Genomic DNA, 21,290 nt, shown 5'->3' with positions numbered 1-21,290 from the left:
AGGGCACCTCTTCAGAAGAGGGAGGAGAGAAGGAGAAGGAAAGATCCAGATGGGTAGGAACCCTCAGCCAATTGCTGCACTCATATGAAGTCCTTGCAAGCTGCCTGTGCTAAGCAGCTGCTTCTGAAGTTAGGAATTGTCTCTAGTTTCTTGTCAGGGATCCCATAAAATTGCCTGTTCCCCACAGTGGTGCAAGCAGTATCTCCAGCACCACCGTACTGCATGGCTCAGGTGAGGTGGGCAACCACATCCTAAGGTACCCCATCACCTCCCTCCCCCCACAAGCAAAGTTAATTGCTCTGCTATGGGCTGTTGAACTGAGCACACCTCATGTCTCATCTCAGCCAGAACTTCTCCCCAAGGAGAAGCTTCCTAAATAAGCCCCTTTCTCCCTTTCATATAACCCAGACCGCTGCCTCCCATGGACTAGCTCATATGACAGTAGCTGGTGGGCTAGGGGGCTCAGGTTGAGTCCCATTGCTTGGCACAGGACTGGCAGTGCTTGAAGGAGGCGCGGTCTCCACAGAGTCTCCTGGTTGAATCTCAGGGGTCCTCTGTGGGCTGGGCTCCTCAGAGTGGTCCATGTTGCCTTGGACTTCCTTCCCTCTTTGAATCAGCTGCTCTAAGGTCTTGGGCAAGGGGTAGCTCAAGAAGCGCTTCAGTTTAGGCTGGAGGGTGCCTACCACATACTGGATGATTTCCTCCTCATCTGCATCTACATAGAGAGTCTGGTACAAGTCCCTCTTGCGCCAGAGGAACTGATCCAGGGGTTCCCCCTCTTTCTGTGGCAAATCCAGCTCCCTTTTGATAGCATCCCTAGTCAGAGTCCCTTCGCTGTACTGCAGGAACTCCTTCTTGAACTCAACCCAGTTCTTGACAGAGTCCTGCTTGTATTCCCACCACTTTTTAGCTGGGCCGTTCATGTGGTTTTGGATCTGAGACAGCCAGTACTCCTCCGTTCCACCCACCTGCTTTAAGTATTCCTCCAAGTGGCTCAAGAACTCCCGGGGATCCTCAAAGACCTGAGTCTCCACTGGGGAGGTTGGAGCATCCTCTGACACAGAGACCCACTGGTAGGAATCATGGCCCTGGGGGATGCTGGGCACTTCCCCAGGAGGAGGGGTCAGTGCATACATTTGGCTCATATCAAGGGCATAGTCATAAATCTCACCCTCACTCGGCCTTATCTCTGGGCCTCCCACCCCAACAGACACAGTCTGCTTGCCATGTTCCGCAGGGCAGTATTTGCCTCCCATGGACTCCAGTCTGTCTGCCCACTTCTCCAGACGGAAAAAGACCTCCTTCCAAACATTCATCTCTCTCTTGACCCACCTTTCCAGGTGGGCAATGGTCTCCTGGCATCTGGCCAGGCAGGCCTTGATGGACTTCTTCCACCTTTGGTTATCAGTTGGGACATGGTCCTCTAAGTTATTCTCTAACTTCCCCACTGACTTCTGCAAGCCTTTCAGCTCACGCTCCACCTGCTTGGAGACCTCAGTCAGGAGGTGCCGGTGGGTCCTCCTGACGTGCTCCAGCATTTCTGCCCTGCACTTCCCTATCTGCAGGATCACATTGGGCTTGTTGGCAACTCCACGGTGCCCCTGGAAGGAGTGGATGCCAGCGTTGGTGACATTGTCCAGCTGCATGGCTCCGACCGTGCGAGTGTCAAACACAGAACTGTGTTGTAAAGCCCTGGCACTAGAGCTGGCTCTCAACGAACCCCCACCACAGCACTTCCAAGACACACAGAGACTTCTAAACCCCCCTCAAAGGACTTTCCAACACAAACACAACCAAATCAGATATCACCGCAGAGTGAGCTGTTCGGTCCCCAGGATCCCAGAGTTGTAGGCAAATTCCAGCTGGAAACGCCGGTCTCACGTGCTCAGGGTGTCCCACAGAGAGCCAGGATCCAGGAAGAAGGAGAAAGGAGTTGGTTGGATGTCTCCTGCTACCTGCTTGTCCGGAGTTGAACAGCCGCAGATCCCACGCTGGAGAGAAACACAGAGAGATGCACACAGAAGCTGCAGCAATAAAGAAATCCCCGTGCTTCCTCCTCTGGTAAACTTGGGTGAGCAGAGAAATGCTTTCACTAGAGATGCAAAGAGCTGCTTCTCTTCCCTGGCTGAACTGCCACTAGTCCGGGCTCTTCCATCTACTTATACCCCACACAGCTCAACATGTGGGTGGTGCCCTGCCTCCTCTCGCACTCTCAGCGCAGCGTTCATTGGAGGAGAAGCGAGGCCGGTGTCTGTGGCAACCCAGATCTTGGCAGCCTCCCCTCGCTTCCCACCCCCTCGCACACACCCCCAGACTCGACGCGAGAAGCACTTGAAAGGTGCTGGAGACAGTTGGGTAGATGGATGAGTAATCGCACCTTCCGCCTTTCAGATCGCAGGGAAAAGGGAAGGGGAGGGGGGGGATGAAAACCACACTTATTCATTCCACAACTATTTACTCAGCAAGGTCATCATTAGCATGCTTCCCATGGCAGGACTCGCAGAGGGGGAGATGAGGAGGAATGCGGTGTGTCACCCGAAGACAGACACCCACGGGGCCCCCGCACACATCCACATACACACAGTGAGCTCACTGTTAATGCAAATGCTTTGGGAATGGTGGCAAATCAGCAGGGAAAGGAGGGAAAATAAAGGAATGAAGGGAGGGCAATGAAAAGAAGGGGGGGGGGCAAGAAGGAGAGGGGGAAACACCCACAGGAGCCAGCCACTTCAGTACAAACTGGACTTTATACAGCATTGGTAGGTGGGAGTCATCCCTGCTGCCTAATTGCACCCGACCAACCTCTATCTTGGGAATATTCAGTAAGGGAGGGGGATGGCATCCTGGTTCCTTACACCAAATTAAATCCACCCAACGAAAGCCTGTTCCTTACTTAGCTTGAATCAGATGCTTAATCAGTTAGCCAACCCACAAGCGCAGATGAAGCTACATTTGTTCTTCGCTCTTCACAAAGCAGGAAAAGCCAACCATAAAAGGAATCCCCGGGTCTTATATAAGCCAGGGATAAAGGATTCCCTAATCTGAGAGAGTTCCCTGCCGGAACATCCTCAGAGGGGTACTGAGGACATCTGGGGCTTCTCATCCTCTCCCAATAATAGTGAATGGGGGCAGTGGGATGCTGATTCATGAATATTACCTAAAAAGGGGTTTCAAGCCTGTTGGAAATGCCTTGCCTCTGCTCAAGGTGACGGGCAGTGTGCCAGGGAAGCTTAGGATGGGTCTCCCACGGCTCCTGGCCATGTGTTTCCTGGTGGGATCGCAGCCAGCCTGTTAGCAGTGAGGAGATGTGTGGTCTTTCAGTGCAGTCCTGCTGAAAGGAGGTCTGAGTAGCCCCAGGCATTAAAGCAGATTCCCCTTGGAGCAAACTGGTGGTGGTTAAGATGAAGGGGATGAGGGACAGGGGTCAGGACTCCCTTTCCCCCTTCCATATCCATGTGCTGCAGGAAGTTGTGTGGCTGTTCCTTACCAGATGGTGGCACATGGACAAACACTACTGCTGTATGGAAACAGAAGGGTTATTTAGGGCAGCAGCAAGCTGAGATAGAAGGGCTGCATGGTTTGGTTATAGATGAGGAGAGATGGTGAGTAGGGAGAGGGACAGAAGCCTGAGAGTGTAAACACAGGATTCCTAATCCAGCAGACCCTTCCAGTGCCACTTGACCCTATACATAACATGGTAGGGATATAACCATCAGAGAGCAATGTCCTCTGTCCTGCTTACTTCTCTACTTTCATCTAGCTTTCCTAAGCACGGGTGTATAGTGCATCTGTGTTTGAAGGAAGGGTCAAATATAAATCAAGTAAGGGTTTGGGACAGATCTGGTGCCTTTTATGCTGTGGTCTCTATACCTGCAAGCATCCAGCTTAAACCTGCATTGCCAGTAAGAGATCACATGAATTAGAAGAGACTGTGTCATTTCTGTGTATCTGTATTAGTGCTATGAGATTCTCCAGAAAGCTTTTCACTCAGAAATGGCCTTTAGGAGATTTCCAGTGGGTGATGACAGGTTATAGACTGGATTTAACTTTGCAAAGTGACCTCTTTTCAACATCACCTTGTTCCATCTAATGCCAGAGTCTGGGGTGAGCAGGCTATAAACCCAATCCCATTAAATTTGTTTCTTTTCTCCTCTGTTAGTTTTCGGTAGGGGCAGGGGGGGGGAATCATCAGTCTGAATGGCCTCATTTGGCACTTAGGTCTTGGCACAGTATCCCAGGATTATCAAGGGACTTCAGGAGGTTTCTAGCTCAACCTCCTACTCTAAGGTGAGTCAGCTACTGGGTCAGATGAGGTAGCTCATGTTTTAGATACTGAAAACCCCAGGGATGGGTATTGCACATCCTTCTTTGCACAATCTGCTCCACTCCATAACTTTTCAGAGGGAAAACCTTTTTCCTTATACCAAGACTGTCTTGTTTCTGTTTATACACAATGTCCAATGTCCCTTGTCCTCTCACCAACCACCCCTATGAAGAACCTGGCTCTATCTCCTTGATAACCTCCCCACAGATATGGGATATTGTAGATAGGAACCCCAAAGCAACAAACTTTAATTCTACACCAGGCACCAGCCAAGTGCACTAGCCCTGATCATCTCAATGGCCTGTGCTTAACTCATTCCAGTTGATCAATATCTTGTACTAAGTGGGCTAAACACAGTTGTAAGAGCTAGGTATGTGCTAAAATGCCCTGAGTAGAGGGGGATAATCATGTCTATTGTTCTCCTGGCTGTTCTCATGTTCCCATAATCAGTCCAGGATATATTATTTTACTGCCAGGACACACTGGATCATACTGGATTATGTTGGATCACACTCAGCCTTCTGTGCCCTGCACCCTCAGGCCTATTTATGCCAATCAGTTGCTGCCAGAGACTCTTCCAGGCACAGAATTTGTCCTTTTTGAATATCATAAGGTTTCAGTTGACCCTTTCCAGGTCTCTAAGTTAATCTTACTCAACAACCATCCCACAGGGCTCTCCTCCTAATCTGTGCACTCTTCTTCTGTGGAGGTGGTGGGGGAGAAGCAAGGAGGAATGGGGGTTTTCCTTCTGGACCTGCCGGGGAATGACTTGCTGATTAAGACATAGCAATAAGCATTTTCATTGTATTTCTAATTCAAGTAAGGAGCGTGGGTAGAGGAGGAGGAGAGAGGGGAGCCGGAAGCAAAGGGAGGAGAGATATGTAGAGCACTGGGAGCTGACAAGGAGAGGTAATTTAAGGCAGACAGACAGTTTCCGGGCACAGATAGACAGGCATGGAAGGACAAGAGCCATTGACTGGGACAGCCTGGGGGGAAGGCTTTCATAGCCACAGCAGCTTTATCCCAGGGCTTCACAAAGAGGCAGATAGGCTTCTATTGAAATCAGCTGCCTGGCCTCAGGGCAGCTGGCAAGGGGATGGATGGAGACTGCAGGGCATATGGTCCTCTCGATGGCCACAGGAGGTTTAAGAGGGTGGCAAGAAGAGCAGAAAAGGAGGTGGGAAGTGAGTATGAGGGAGGAAGAAAAAGGGTGATCATTGAGGAGGGGTAGATTCCTCTGAAACAGCTAAATAGGAGCAAGAAAAGGAGAGAAAACAGCAAGAGCCACATCTCGTAGCCCAGCAGGGGTAGCATCAATGTGGGCTGTCTCCCTAGCACTTCCTGAACAGATTTAAACCACAGCAGATTAGGATCAGACCCCTCCAAAAATGGGGAGACAGAAAGAGAAAAGCCAACAGACTAATTGTAGGCAGTCAGGACTGTGTGGCAGCAAGCAGAAAACCCCTGTGGAGGGTGAGGGACCAGATTAAAGGAACACTCAGTCATAGCACTGGCACCTTCCCCAGTGCTGTCACAACAGTGCTTTGCTGAGGACAAGATGCACCCAGAGCCAGGTGGCATTTACCCCTTGCAACCATTCAGGATGTGGGTTTTTGCTGCACTTTAGAGCAGATTTGATCGGGTTTGGATTGGGTTTTTTTAGGGTTGAAATCCTTTTGACACCTCATCTGGCTGAGCGTTTCACTCAGACCTGCCTTATGTCAAGACATGACACTTCTTGGAGATGAGCCTGAGCAGTGAGCCAGATGAACCTGGTGGGTGAGTGAGAAGGGGGAGATCCCAGGGTTTGGGAAAGTTTATGGTGCAGCCAAGTTGTGCTGTCTTTTAGTGGCTTATGCTCAGTAGAGCTCTGCTGGATGCTGTATTATCCTATCGTGGTGCCAGGGTCCCTCTCCAATTGCAATGTGCCTTCTGCTCCTTCTCTGAATCACTGTCTGGAAGACCTTGCCTTTCACCAAGGACTCTATGAAGTGCCTAAACTTAGAAGTCTAAAGGCCTGTGTGGAATTAATCCCATCCTCTTGCAGGAACTGATTTTTCCTTCTGGTAAATAAGGAATTTTCTGTGTTATCCTACATGTGCTGTGCTATAATTTCCTTTTCATTTCCAGAATTGCTTCCTCCTTCTACAAGAAGAAAGAAACAGAAGCCACAATTCTTCCTCTCTGCTCCCATGCCTTTTCAGTCCCTATAGATTCTCCTATCCATTGCCAGACAAAGCTGGCCAGTCATTTGTTTGGTAGCAAATCCCTTAAGAAAGGAATAAAATTAAGAGAAACCAAGTTGTTGTGCTTTTTAATGCATTAAAGAAATAGGATGGGGGAAAAAATAGCACATTTAATTTTACACCATACATCTCTATTCATCCATCACCAGCACTGGAACACTTTATTGCACTGGAGCTGGCACTCACAATGCAGAGTTTCACATTCAAAACACGGTTCACGTCAGTGGCTGCATTGTTCTTGGCCACCCATCATCTTCCATGGCTGAGGCCCATACGTCACTTGTTGGGAGGGTGGAGGGAAGTGATTGGGAGAATGAGGACAGGCTGCTATCAATATTAACAGTAACAATAATCCTAATAATTATTATCAGTGCCACTCCTTCTGGCGCAAGTTCTCTTTCTTTTCTCCTTTTCATCTGAAAAGCTCTACTTTGCGGGGAGGATGGATTGCTTTGTTTTCAGACTAAAAATACCTTCTGAATTTCATAGGGTTGCTTTTTCTCTCTCCTTACTTAATGGGATGTTTATTACTTTCGTTCTCTCATCGGGCAGAGGAAATGTTAATGACTGCCTCCTTGTGCTGCTCTTGCCTCTCCAAGCCCTCCTGAGGCTAGATCAAGAAAGTCAAAGGATGCATCAGTGTTTTTCATGGCACGAACCTGAACTCTGGTGTTTGCTGTCATGACCCTCATGAGGTTAACACAAATAGAAAGACATATCCAAATGAACATCATTTTCCTCCCATGCACATAGAATCATAGAATAGTTAGGATTGGAAAGGACCTCAAGATCATCTAGTTCCAACCCCCCTGCCATGGGCAGGGACACCTCACACTAAACCATATCACCCAACACACAAGATGGTAGTGTATGTTTGTTGCTAGCAAAGCAAGCAAGCTCCATGCTGAAGGGCCTGATTCGGACCTGGTTTATGAAGTTTCATCTGCCTTTATGCCACATGGCTGAGCGCTGAATCTGGCCCATGTTTGCCCACACATTTGAGTCCACTTGCCCCCCTTTAGGGTGATCCCTTAAGAGTTCTAGTAAAAGTTTCTGAATTTAGTGCTTTTTTAGCAATACACACTGAAAATCACAGGTCTGCTAAAGAAGGAAACACAGTGGGGTGGCTGTGAAGCCCTGGTTCATCTCCTGGTGTGGCTTGGTTGACAGAGTCCCATCAGCTCCTCACCTCTGCAAGGATGATGTGCTGATCTAAGGCTTACCTGCTTCCCCCGCAGCCCTGGTTCTGCTTTACCATTTCTATTTGGGCTCCATGTTAGCACCCTGATGGCAGCGTGAGATGAGGCCCAATGGTGATGGTGATGGCAGAGGAGAACTGGGAGATCCCATTCACACAGGAAAAATGGGTCATTGTCCTTTTTGGCAGCAGGTTGCTGGGCTGTCAAACCATACCCTTGGTCATGTAGTAAGCCAGAAGAAGCTGTGCAGGCACATGCCTTTGGCAGTACCAGCTACACACACTATGATGAGATTGGCTCAGACTGCTCTATAGCTTACCTGCTCCTGAAACATCATGTAGTTCCTATAGGTGAAGCTGTGTTAAGTCTCTCCTCACACAAGCACCCACATTTTCCTTGTGGACTATGGGAGTGGGAAGGGTGCTAGTGGTGGTTGGAGCCTGGTTTTCCATCAGTGAAATTCAAAGGAGGTGATCCTGCCCCTCTGCTCTGCTCTCGTGAGACCTCACTTGGAGCATTGTGTGCAGTTCTGGTGTCCTCAACATAAAAAGGACATGGAACTGTTGGAACAAGTCCACAGGAGGCCACAAGGATGATCAGGGGACTGGAGCACCTGGAAAACAGGCTGAGAAAGTTGGGGCTGTTCAGCCTGGAGAAGAGAAGGCTGCTTGGAGACCTCATAGCAGCCTTCCAGTGTCTGAAGGGGGCCTACAGGGATGCTGGTGAAGGACTATTCATTAGGGACTGTAGTGATAGGACAAGGGGTAACGGGTTGAAACTTAAACAGGGGAGGTTTAGATTGGATATAAGGAAGAAGTTCTTTACTGTGAGGGTGCTGAGGCACTGGAATGGGTTGCCCAGGGAGGTTGTGAATGCTCCATCCCTGGCAGTGTTCAAGGCCAGGTTGGATGAAGCCTTGGGTGATATGGTTTAGTGTGAGGTGTCCCTGCCCATGGCAGGGGGGTTGGAACTGGATGATCTTAAGGTCCTTTCCAACCCTAACTATTCTATGATTCTATGGGAAGATTTCCAAGTACCAGACTCCCTATTATGGGCTGTAGGCAGCAGGAATCCATGGGAAATTCCTGAGGCCATTACAGGAAATACTGCTTTGTGGTTGTGAGCAGCCAGACCCAGTCCCATGGAGAATAAACCACAGCCCCTTTTCCCCATGAAATTACATATTCTTACCCATCCTGTGAGTGGCAACAGCTCTGACCCTTGAGGGGAAATGTCAGAGGAAGCTAAGGAGTGCTCAGATTTGGAGGGGATGCCAAAGCCTCTTTTCACCCTATATTGTGGTATATGCAGTGTAACAGCAACAAAAGCCATGTTTGTTTGGATACCTCCAGCTAACTTTGTCCAAAGGGACACGGGACACTTCCATGGTCACACTGGGACATGATGTTGCTGTTGTCAGCCAAATCCATGTCTCCAGAGCTGTGTGTGCTAATATCTGTCAGTTCCCAGCTAGCTGCGTTCACATCCATCATTGCCTTGAAGCCATAAATCAGGCCACAGCTCGCCTGGTTTTAACAATTCTATCATTCAGTGGTGACTCGATTTACCTTTTTCCAACTTCTTTTGCTTTTCCTCCTTCTAAGCTATTTCTCTTATTCCTGTCTTCCCCAAGCATTGCTGTTAACAAAGGATTCCCCCTAAGCATCCTCGCTCTTCGCTGCTAATATTTCCTAGCCATGGGGAGCCACAGCTTGAGTCAGTGTGAAGTTTTGTCCCCTCAGCTCAAGATAACGACAGAGCAGCTGCCTCATGTAGCAATGGGGTGGCTGCAGCATTAATAACAGAAAGGGTAATGTTAGGTTGCTTCTGAAGGGAATGGAGCCTCATTCAGTGCATCTTCATCCCAGTCTAATTCAACCAGCTTTCCCATTTCCATTATTTAAGTCCCTGTAAATGAGAGATGGGTAATTAGGGACAGCAGGGAAGCACAGAGGAAACAGAGGAACGTGAGAAGCAAGCAGCAAACTGTACTAATTTCTTCTTTCCAAATGTATGAGGCCCCAAACATCACTAAAAGACACATTAGAAGAGGGTTAGAAGGAGCTGGGGAGTGAGTTGCTGTATATATTTCCTTCTCCCCAAACTTCAGCACAGTGCCACTGTTCTCTGGTACACCATTACCCTAACACTGAACACAGCTGCTTGGTGGTCTCAGGCTGGAGATCACCATGTCCATAGGAGCAAAGCAGTGCAGAGGCTTCATATCTCTGCACTAAGAAAGGTGTGTGTTTGGGAGCATGCAGCGATTAGGGGGGTTAGGCGAAGGTGTGTGTATAGAACCTGTTTAGAGCTTGAGACTTGGAACATCCATGGAGCAGGGGATGCAGGTCCCATAGCAGCTGCGGTCTGCTCTGGGACAATAAGAGGGACAAGGATGGGGGGAAAAGGACCCTCTAACGACAGGATTAAGAAAGATACATCTGGGGCAGAAGTGATCCTGAAACCAGTCTTCCCTTTGCTAGTGTCTCCCTATATGATCATGGGAATTTACTCAATCTCTCTTTTTGCAGAGGTTATCTCTCAAGAAGGCTGGTCTCAGCTGGAAGGAAGACTGCTGAGAAGGGAACATTTATCCCTACAGATGTGTTCAACATCAGCAATGCCAAAATGGGGGAAAACAGAAGAAAAAAAAGAAAAAAGAAAAGAAAAAAAAGAAAAGGAGAAAATAAAATAAAAAAAAAAAAGAAAAAGGGGGGAAAAAAGGAAAAGAAAAAAGGGAAAAAGAAAAAAGGAAACCCCAGAAGCTACAGTTGTAGCCAGGGTTATTTATACTTGATTTTAGTGAAAGATCCCTAAAGACTGAAGATTCTTAACGTCTCTCAGACTTGACCTAGGGAGAGATGATCTTGCTACAGGACTAAGGGGATGGGATAGGCAGCACATCCCTGTTACTGCGCTCCCGATTTCAGCCATGGCAGCTCCCTCCCATCACAATAGGATTTAAGATCTCCATGGCTCTTGGCAGGAATGTTGCAACAGCGATAGGGAAGGATCTGGGGGGAGATGCAGGAGCATCTGTCCAACGGAGCCAGCGCTGCTCTGCCCATTACCGCTGCTTCTCCCTGCTTGACACAGATGGTGGCCTCACCAGTGACCTTCTCAAAGAAACCCCATCCCACGCTGTGGGGGAGGACGCAGAGTCCTGGATTTCCCACCTCACTCCCCCATTTTCTGCCTGTTTCCAGCAGTCGTGTTTGGCTGCAGAGAGGAAGGGGAGGGAAAGGCAGCAGCTCCATGTTAACGGGTTCCCTATTGAAAAGCCTGGCAGAGGTTAGTATCCATCCCCGCGGCTACCTGAGGCGTGCTGAGCCATCCCTATAATGAGACACCGAGGTGGGTGGGTGTGTGGGGGAGAAGGGGTGAGTGGGAGCAGGGAGAGGGGTAGGGAAAAAGATGAGCAACGAGTGTGTTGGATCTGCTGCATGCTCCTGCCTTTCCCCTCCTACCTGCAAACAGGGGAGGGAGAAAAGCTGCCAGGTGAGCTTTGCAATGGGGGGGAAATGGGGCAGGGCAGTACCCACAGGGCACTGCTGGAATAGGGATGCTGTGGCAATGGCTGCCCAAGTGTGGTGCCTGCTCCTGGGAGGGGGGTTATAGCCATTTCTGCTCCTCACCAGGCTTTGCAATGGAGTTGGGGAGAGTCCCTGCAGTGCTGCTTTGCTCAGAGGCAGGAAGGCTGTATGAAATGCTGCTTAGGGACTAAAAGAGGGGGAAACACTAAGATTTAGAGCTTTATGGCCCCCACAATGAACACATGAAGAACCCTCCTTGACATCCACTTATTGATCTCCAAAATCCTCCAGCTCCTTCCCCATGTTTTGCAAGTGATGCATTGAAAAGCACCATCTGTCTGAAATGTCATGTCTTGTGAGGGCAACAGAATCCCATCAGGGTAGCCCTGTGTTCCTGCCAGTAGTTGTGCAGGAACCTCACTGAACATCAACCACTACCCAAAGCTCTAGTTTGAGGAGTGTATGTGTCTTAAAATCATGTTTCTCACTTACATTACTAACAAGGAGGCTGGCATTATATAGAATAGTCATGGGGTAGGTCATGCTCTTCCTGGGAGTTGCTAAAAGCATGTTCAAAACACCTCTCTTTTAACTAGGACATGAATTGTGATTTCTTTACAATTGAAGAGCTCTAACCTACACATAGCAAATTAGCCATTTTCTGGTAACATTGGATAACTGATCAAACATCCACCAGACCAAGGTATAGATTTGTCAGTTTAAATCTTGGAATATATGCCTCATGCATCCCATATGTCAGAGCATAGCTAACACCATCTCCATCTGTGCGTATTAAGGACCTTAAGATCATCCAGTTCCAACCCCCATATCTTGTCCTTACCCAGAAGGGTCTCATCAGGTGTTCACCTAAGACACAAGGCTTCAGACCATGAGTTTGGAATCACACCATACAGAACAGGCCATTCCTGTTCACCCACATTGAAAATGCCTTATTCCTTTGCTCAGCCCCATAAACAGAGGGTTTCCCCATCATGTCCTGTTAGGTCTGGATGAGTTTGAATTGTGGTTTGATAGAATGCAGAGGAAACCACAGAGAAAAGCCAGGTTTAAGGCCAGGTTGGACAGGGCCTTGGGTGGCATGGTTAATGTCATGGCAGGGGGTTGGAACTGGATGATCTTAAGGTCCTTCCCAACCCAAACCATTCTATGCTTCCATGATTCTATGAAAGGCAATTACCCAAGAGCTGCCAGGTAGGGTCCTGCTTAGTCTCTAAAAGGACATTTTCTTCTTCATTTTGGGACTGACCGATCAACACAGAACTTTTTACTTTTTCCTTCCTCATCTCCTCTCTCCAAATATTTGTGCAGATTGCCTGTGGCATTTGGAACAGCTAAAATTATCTCAATTAAATGTCTCCACTGTTTTCCTTTGTTCTCTTTTTGCTTTCTGGCTCTTTCCTTCCAGGCAGCTGGAACATGTTCTTTAGACACTCTTTAAAAACAAGAGAAAAAAGCAGTCCGACCCCAAACACCCAACAGATAGGACTCATGGAGCTTCAGGTTAGGCTTTATTTAGAAACATGGATGAAATAGATGATGTGAAAAGTATGAATAAATTCATTGCTTTAGCATTCATCTCTAGGAAACAGGGCAGTACACTTAGTCCACCAAAATCATCCCATTAGGGATTACAGGTCTAGTGGAGGTGTGGGAAAAAGGCCTAAAGGGTTGCGCACTGATTCTCAGGGTACACTTGGTACCATGGTATAGGAACGTGATAGTGCTGTTGTGCTCCGGGACATTCCCCTGTGTGTTCTCATGTTCATCATAACAATATCTGGCTCATTCCCTTGACCTCTCCAGCTTTGCAAATCCCCTACCAATCTGTTCTGGGAGAGAAAATTCCTTCCCAGCATCGAATTTGGCAGCTGCCTCATCCCTGTGCCTGAGAGTATGAATCACCAGAGTTAAGTAACAAACCCATTTATACAGCAAGATACCATCACTGTCCAAGCAATTCTTATGCTTTTCATAGGAAAACTGGGGATTCTGCCTTATTCCCCCTCTTTAGTTCCCTGTTCTTTCTCCCAGTAACTTCTGAATGCTTTGCTAAACAGAGGAAAACTTCATAAGGATGCTGTGATGTGAGACAGAGTCAGAAAGTCCTTCAAAACCCCTAACAAGGGTTGTTTACTACTAGTTTTATGAGTTTCTGGGAAACCTCTCAGGGAATCTTACCAAAGCCTGTTTGGCAAGAACAAGTAGCTTGCTAATGAGGTAGTGTGCCACCTGGTTTGTATATCACTGTCTTACAAACATCCCTACATACCCCTACACACTTTAATACACCTGTTATTTTTACGAATAGCACTGTACAAATGGCACTGTTTTCTGACTTCTTAGTAACCATTTGATTGTTCTGGTCTGTTGAAAGTTATTAAAGTGATTCCTGAATGCATTTGGTTTATCCCTCCGAAGTTCAGATGGGTTGGAATGGCAGTGGGCGAACCGTCTCGAAAGAAGGCACAGTTCATTGGGAGTTTGTGGAGGCAGAGCAGGAGCTGCAAATGTTATTAAGCCTGGGAAAAGCAACAGGACTCGTGTGCTGAGCGTAACTGCAGCACTGCAATATTCAGTAAATGGCACAAAATTGTGCCTCTCAGTGCTTAGCTCCAAGACAAGACTCTCAGACTAGCTGTTCTCATGCTGTCTGGTCAACCTGGGTCCATGCAGGACACAACCAAGGAGATGGTTATTACCCACTCTTATCTGCACAGTACCTGGGATACCCTCCTAAAGCTTAGAAAGTTCCGTCTCAAATACCTTCCTTTATCTGAAAACAAGAATTGGATGAACACAGACCTCTGCTTTTCCAAATTGCCCCATCAGTCTGAGTGAAACACATCCAAGATCAATCAGGTTTCTCTCTTTATGTAACAGAGTCACTAGAGCAAACACTGAAAGAGTTTTCTCAGAGAGAGAGTGATTCAGACTTGGGGTGAACTTAAATGCCAGGTAGGGTTTTGCTCTTTTCCCTGTGTCTCCCTATCAGTATGTGGGCAATTTGCTATAGGGCAGACATTGCAGATATTACTTGGGTGCATATAATTTCTCCTAGGCAGCAGCAGGACCACAGGCTGCATCCCTCTATCCCAGGTACATGCTTTACAGCCCAGTGCTTATAGGTGCAGCAGTGCTGTTGTTCATAGCTTGCATTCTTAAGAGCCAAACCTTAAATGCTTTAAAGAACCCCTTAGTCAGACCCCCCCCACTGAAGGATGGGCTTGCAATCTCAGCACCTTTTACACATCACACTTAAGGAGGGAGCACGAAAGGGCTGTGTAACAAGTACAGTTTGGCAGCCAGGCTTCATTAACTCTGTTTTTCAAAGATGCATTTATGTCTCCAGCATAACAATTATCTCAGGCCACATAGTCCATCCTCTTTAGCACACCCCTCACAGCTATTGCAATAGGTAGCAAGCACCCACAGTCCCCTTTGTGCCATTATTTCATTCTTTCCCTAACATATGAAACTACCATCAAAGATGAGGTTTGCAAACATAGTTTGTTGCCTACTGGAGCCTTACATTGCAGAGCTACTGCTGCTGCTGTTGCATATTTTGTGGCCCATTTTTGCTAATGTGCTCACTTGGGGGTCTGTTGAACTGCAGGGGTAATGGAGACAAGTCAACTTTCCTGCTGGGAGACCTTTGCAAACCTCAAGGAACCTTTCTTTTTCTTTTTTCCTTTTCTTTTCTCAGAAACAGGAGTTCCATGTTCTTAATTAGATCATTTTCAGAGAAGTCTGGAGAAAGAAGAGAAAATAGCGACAGCAAAATAGAGATAATCACTAACACTGCTTTTCAAGTAAACCAGAAGCCCACTCAATGTAATGAGACAGAAAAACATCAAGAAACCTAAAGGAGGAACATGCGTTTTATTTGACACATCAGAGCCAAGTCAGTAGGTGAAAAGCAAGAGCATCTCAACCCTGCAGTTTTCTGTCACTCCCCTGGTGCAGATAGCTGGAAGAAGAGTGGAGATACAGGGTAAAATCCCACCAGTGGCATGGTTTGTGCCAGGAAATTTGCAATAACAACTAAGATTTGTGACAAATCTGATGTGCTGAGTTGGGTAGAAAAGGTCATCTTGCTGCATCTCCACCTGGTTGGAGCATTGACCCCCATTTAAATGGAGAGGGCACTCAGCAAGGGGTGGTGAACCCACGTTGGCCCATAATGGCCATCTTCATGCCTCCTGACATGGCCAGGCATGCCAGCTGTTGGGATAAGTGTTCAGTGATAGGTTTCTGCATGGATGTAATGCAATAACATTTGGAAGCTGCATCTGGCTGATGCCAGATGAATACTCAAACAAGCACAGGCAGATCAGCCCTGTGTGATAGGAAAACTGGAAGAATGGGAGGAGGGAGACTGGGGACAGAGGGATCTCCTGCTATAAGTTTGACATGACCGAAGCCTCAAACACCTATGTGGGAGTGGTAGATCAAACAATTGGTTGATGGCATGAATTAACACCTCCAGTACATTGTGCTAATATGGTTTAACAGGCTGACACTTATCCTGATGTCTCAAGCCAGAGCATGAGTACACGGAGGTGCCAGAAACATGCATAGAAGAACATCTAGCTCAGAACCCACTCTGCAACATTTTCCATGAGCTAATACTTATAAAAGAGTATAATAACAGCAAAAAGTATCTAGTTTCATATTTGCACCCTCTTCATTGATGCTTTTCTTCCATAAATCTGCCCAGTCATATTTTGAATGCCTGTGTATTTGGGGGTCCTATAATGCCCTGTGGCAGGGAGCTGAACAGGTAACCATATCTTGTGTGAAGAAACTCCTCCTTTTAATTTGTTCTGAGCTTGGCATTTGCATATTTCAACTGCTAACCCTTAGTTTCTTCATCAGAAGAGTCAGTAAGAAGTCAACCCCTAATAACTCCTCTTTAGATCCTCTAATATCCTTCCTTTTACCCTTTTATTTTCTCCCCCAAACTGAATACTGTCTACACAGCATGTGCAGAAGTGACTATTACACCTTCCCACTGGTTAGGTTTCACATCCTTCCTGGGATGAGGACATCAAACCAAACCAGACACGGTTCAAGATGAAATTGAAACAGGAGTTTTGCAGGGGAAATGAGGGCAGATAAGAGAAGACAAAAGGGAACTTTGAGTTGGGCAGCCCAAACTCTACAGATCCCCTGGTGCAAAGGACACACAAGTGGCCTGAGGAAACCATGAGAAGACATAAGTGTCATAGCAACAGAGTATTTTTCATAGAGTCATAGAATGGTTTGAGTTGGAAGGGACATTAATGCTCATCCAGTTCCAGCCCCCTGCCATGGGCAGGAACACTTTCCATTACACCAGGTTGCTCCAAGCCCATTCCAACCTGGCCTTGAAGACTTGAAAACAGCAGCATCTGCTAAAAGCTGCAGTTTTGACCTGCCTAGGAGGCAACCAGAGCAGTCATCCCAACTTCACTTAATCCGCTTCATTCACTCCCTATAGCACAGCTATCTATGGAATGCCAGCCCTTAGGTCTAAATTGAGCCAGAAGGCAGGTTTAACTAACTCGCCTTCAATGACAGGAAGTTTAAGCTTCCAGCTTCTTCCATATGACACCTCAAACTGGCAACAAAAGTCTTCCTTCCGACAACTTTGCTCAGAGACTTTCAGTTGTGATGTTTTCACCATCTGAATAAGTGAACTTCCCAGAAAGTCAGCTTCTGAGAGTTCTAATTTAACTGCAATGTAGCACTTCCTCCAAGTCATGTGCTTTATCGGATCCTTCACTTCATTTCCACCAGTGCTGCTAGCATTTGCAAAGTAGTGTAGAACATCTTTCAGTAGGAATTTTGTACCCAGCTGAAGCTTGAGTATTTCCAGCAATGTGGGTTGTCAAATCCCACAGTTCCCATTTGGGATCGTTTCTTCCTGTCTGAGGAAAGCTGGCGAGAAACAGAACTGCTTTGGTTTCTACAGTCTCTTTCCTTGACAAGGAGAAAACTGGTGAAGCAAAAATGGGACAGCTGGAAGGGCAGAGCTATGTCAGTGTTGAGCCAGGCTTCCAGACAAGTTGATTTGGCAAGTCTCCCTTTCCTATGAAGAACCTGCAGATGGCTTCTTGTTGCCCACTCACTTACAGCCAGCAGGGCATAGATGATACAGGTTTTATGGAGTGACACTTTAGTCCAGACCCTGAGAAAATCTGCTTGGACAGGTGTTTCTAGTGAAAATGTGGCTCTAAGAATTATCCCTTTTATGTGTATTTGTCTACCACAGCCATTCTTATCTAAAGATTTAATTGTTGACCTTACTATTCTCTGACAGTTGATGTTTGGGCCATGTGTTTAAGCATCGGCTTAAGCATTGGTGATAGATTCAGTAACAGATACTGAACAACCAAGTGGAGATGTTCCTTCCACCTTCTTGAATATGGCACAAGGGGAATGGTTTGCAGCCACACTCATATGATCTCCTATGGAGCATCTCCCTGAGCCATTTTCAGAGATAAAAAACTGGACTGATGGACCACTGGTTTGACCTAGGAGGGCACATTTTATTTTCTTAGGTACCTGCTGACTGTTAAGAAGCTCAAGAGCATTAAAACTGTCATTACAGGGCTGAAAGATGTGATATGGGTCATGAAGAAAGGCTACAGTCCTTTGGAGCAGTAACAGTGGAATAGCTGGGGTATCCTAAAACACATCACAAACAGTACTGAATGTATGTATTTCAGCAGCCTGAATGGAGTCCTTGTGACATGATTGAGACAAAAGGTATGGTTCAATTGCCTGCAGGACAATAGAGAGGTCAAACTCCACCCAAATCCCAGAAGCTATAGGGGTTTCCCTATCCTGGTAGTCACTAGTCTATGGCTGCATTATTTGTGAGGACATTGCTTCTGCACAGCAGACTAAGAAGGGAAATTGGGGCAGCAGTGAATCAGGGGAAAGAACTACAATGCCAAGAAGAAAATCACAGAATAATATCACTATTGTATCTCCCCAGTTCCTAGCAGACTGTAGATTAAAGACTTCTCAATCTAGGGCAGAAGACAGGTTTTAGGGCAACCTGTGTGTAACAATGATGACACATTCTGCTCTTCTCTCTTCTGAAATCCTTTGTAGTTCAGTCACACACAGTCCCTTGGAATGCCTGGAGAGGAGAAGACTCCTTGTGGTCTTATCAACGTATATAAGTATCTGAAGGGAGGGCATAAAGAAGGTGGAGTTAGGCTCTTGTCAGTGGTCCCCAGTGACAGGACAGAAGCCAAGTGTCCACTGAGCCAGTTTGAAGAGTGAAAGTCTGAAGGATCTCTATATTCCAACAGGTATTGTGAAAATCAGTGCCTCAGCAGGGCTGAAGTAGCTCAGCTGGGAGAGCGTTAGACTGAAGATCTAAAGGTCCCTGGTTCAATCCCGGGCTTCAGCAGTGTTTTCCTGCAGGCTTTTGTGCTTAGTGTTGTATAAGAGAGACATGGGTATACAGGAGGAGGTCCAGTAATATGATGAAGGGACTGGAGCATCTCTCCTATGAGGAAAGACTGAGAGACCTGTTCAGCCTGGAGAAGTATAAGGGGTATCATATCAATATATATGAATACCTGAAATGAGAGCTCAAACAGGGCAGAGCCAGGCTCTTTTCAGTGATCCTCAGTAGCAGGGCAAGAGACAATGGGCACAAAATCCCTCTGACCACCAGGAAATACTTTTGACTGTGTGAATGACTGAGCACTGGCACAGGTTGCTCAGAGATATGGAGCCATCATCCTTGTGGATGCTCAAAAGCTGCCGGAATGAAGTCTTAGGCAAGGTAGTTGGTGGCCTTTCTTTAGCAGGGGGTTGGACAAGACAACCTCAAGAGGTCCCTGCCAACTTCACCTATTCCCTATGAAACAAGGACACAGCTTTACAATACAAAGTCTTCAGCAAAAATAGTGATATAAGGGGTTGGGGTTTTTTGTTCCCTCAACTTTCAACTGCTTCTTAGTCCTATGGCATGGCCTGCTCCATAAAGAGATACTAATGCTGACCCACTGGTGTATGGAGCCATGCAGGGAATCAAAACTGTGATTTGGGAAAACAAAAAATACCCTATAAAAAAAACCAGTTATCTTTAGTCTGAATCACAACTGACTTGAAGCAAATCCTCTCCCTATAATCTCTTTTTATAGGCTGAAAAGTTCTGCCGTGTCTACCTATTGTTCACAGGGGAACATCTCCACATCTCTGATAAAGTTTTCTACCCTTTTCTGAACCTTTTCAGCTCTTACACTGACCTTTATAAAATGATAATACTCAATGTGTGGGCATGCCAAAGAGTTGTGCAACTGAGTAACTGTGTTTTGTGTTTGGTTCCCCATCCTTTTCTGATTAATTCCTGCTCTGTGGAGCCCTTCAGGCAAAGAGCAGAGACAAGACCTGAATTACCAGCTGTCCAGAGAAAGAAGTGAGAAGTAGAGAAACTTTGACTATTGATTTCTCAGAGATCAACCCCAGTAATCATCCAGTCTCTTCTTCATAACAGGGCAGAGATGTACACTTTTTCCCTTTTATTCTGGTGGACATAAGCTTATCAGATCATACAGCACTTCCCTGTATCTCCCTGCAGGAAGATGACTTCCCTGATCAGGATGTGTGTAACTCAATGATATTTTGACATGCTTAAGTCTTGATCAGATACCATGGGTCCCTCTGGGCAAATGTTTTTATCAGCCATCATCAACTAACAGGTAGGGACAGAACATGCATTGTCCTCCTGCTTAGCTAGAACAACAGTAAGTATAAGTTGCTCACCCATTGAACCATAGAATGGTTTGTGTTGGAAGGGACTGGAAAGGACATTTAAACTCATCGAGTTCCAAAACCCTTCCATGGGCAGGGACACCTTCCACTGGAGCAGGGTGCTCCAAGACCCTGTGTCCAACCTGGCCTTAAGCACTGCCAGGGATGGGGCAGCCACAGCTTCTCTGGGCACCCTGTGCCAGTGCCTCAGCACCCTCACAGTAAAGAACTTCTTCCTTATATCCAACCTAAATCTACCTTCTTCAGTAGAGCCCTTTGCAGATCTGATCATGCACTCAGGTAGCATCCTCTACCTCAAGGATACACCAAGCAGAAAACACCCCTTTACTCCTACTGTCTATGCCTGCATCTAAATAAGGCATGAGCTTCCTTGTCCCCAGATTGGATACGAGTAAGTCAGAGGCCCCTGCATGGTCCATATGCAGGATTAAATGATATCAAATTTGATGTATGTCTTGGGCTTCATTTTGTTATGAAAACAGACCTCTGTTCATTGTGTATGCACATAGCAGGTGTTGCCCTCAGGTTTAAGACCTGTTTACCCACTGTGCCTGTGCTGAACTGCTCTGACCTCATCTACCACAGTGGAGACATGCAGCCTTGGGCACCAAGGGCAGAAGAAAATCAGATTCCAGGCTCATTAGTCATGAGTCAGGGAGCAGAAGGATGGCACAGAGTTCAAGCAGTCCTGACAACTATATTCTGACCTGAGGCTGAGCTCATGGTTTAACAGGTGTGCTGGAAATCTGAATAAGGCCAGTGGGTTGGGCTTGGGCATTGCTCAGTGCCCCTCCATAGTGCTTAAATGGGCCAATTTGTGTCCTCCCAAGCACAGTTCAGGAAATAGCAGGGGGCAGAAATCATTCTCAGGAGGTGTTTTGGACATAATAGATCTATTTCTGTTAGGCAGAGAGGGGAAGAGGTTTTAGATCGTGCCTTAGTCCCACTGAGCAGGACAGACCAGTTGTGTTTGCTACAACAGTCCCTGCAAAGGACCTGGTGTTTCCCATCACCTCTCTCCTTAGTGGCCAGCCACCAGCATCATTACCTCAGGCAGTCTAGAAATGCTTGATACAATAAGCATTGGGACTAGTTTTATTATGGTTTGCTGAACAAATAAATCAAACAGGTGAGGAAATCCCCTGAGCTGAAAATAGTCAAATGGTGAGAAAGATATTTAAGGGTAGAA

General features: G+C 46.8%; 1 protein-coding gene and 1 non-coding gene across 2 annotated transcripts; one reads left to right on the top strand and one right to left on the bottom strand.

Moving 5' to 3' along the window:
• Positions 1-396: 396 nt before the first annotated feature.
• Positions 397-1,732, bottom strand: ARC (activity regulated cytoskeleton associated protein). The gene has a single exon (XM_005141200.3). It carries the CDS (start codon positions 1,644-1,646, stop codon positions 432-434), a length of 1,215 nt encoding a protein of 404 aa, XP_005141257.1. The 5' UTR covers positions 1,647-1,732; the 3' UTR covers positions 397-431.
• Positions 1,733-18,655: 16,923 nt separating this feature from the next.
• TRNAF-GAA (transfer RNA phenylalanine (anticodon GAA)) lies at positions 18,656-18,728 on the top strand. The gene has a single exon. It is a non-coding gene; the product is annotated as a tRNA-Phe (tRNA).
• The last annotated feature ends 2,562 nt before the right edge of the window (positions 18,729-21,290 follow it).

This window comes from Melopsittacus undulatus, chromosome 1 (genome assembly GCF_012275295.1).
Source record: "Melopsittacus undulatus isolate bMelUnd1 chromosome 1, bMelUnd1.mat.Z, whole genome shotgun sequence".
NCBI lineage: Eukaryota > Metazoa > Chordata > Aves > Psittaciformes > Psittaculidae > Melopsittacus > Melopsittacus undulatus.
The sequence above is the reverse complement of the archived record's forward strand: the minus strand, read 5'-3'. Positions and strand labels throughout refer to the sequence as shown.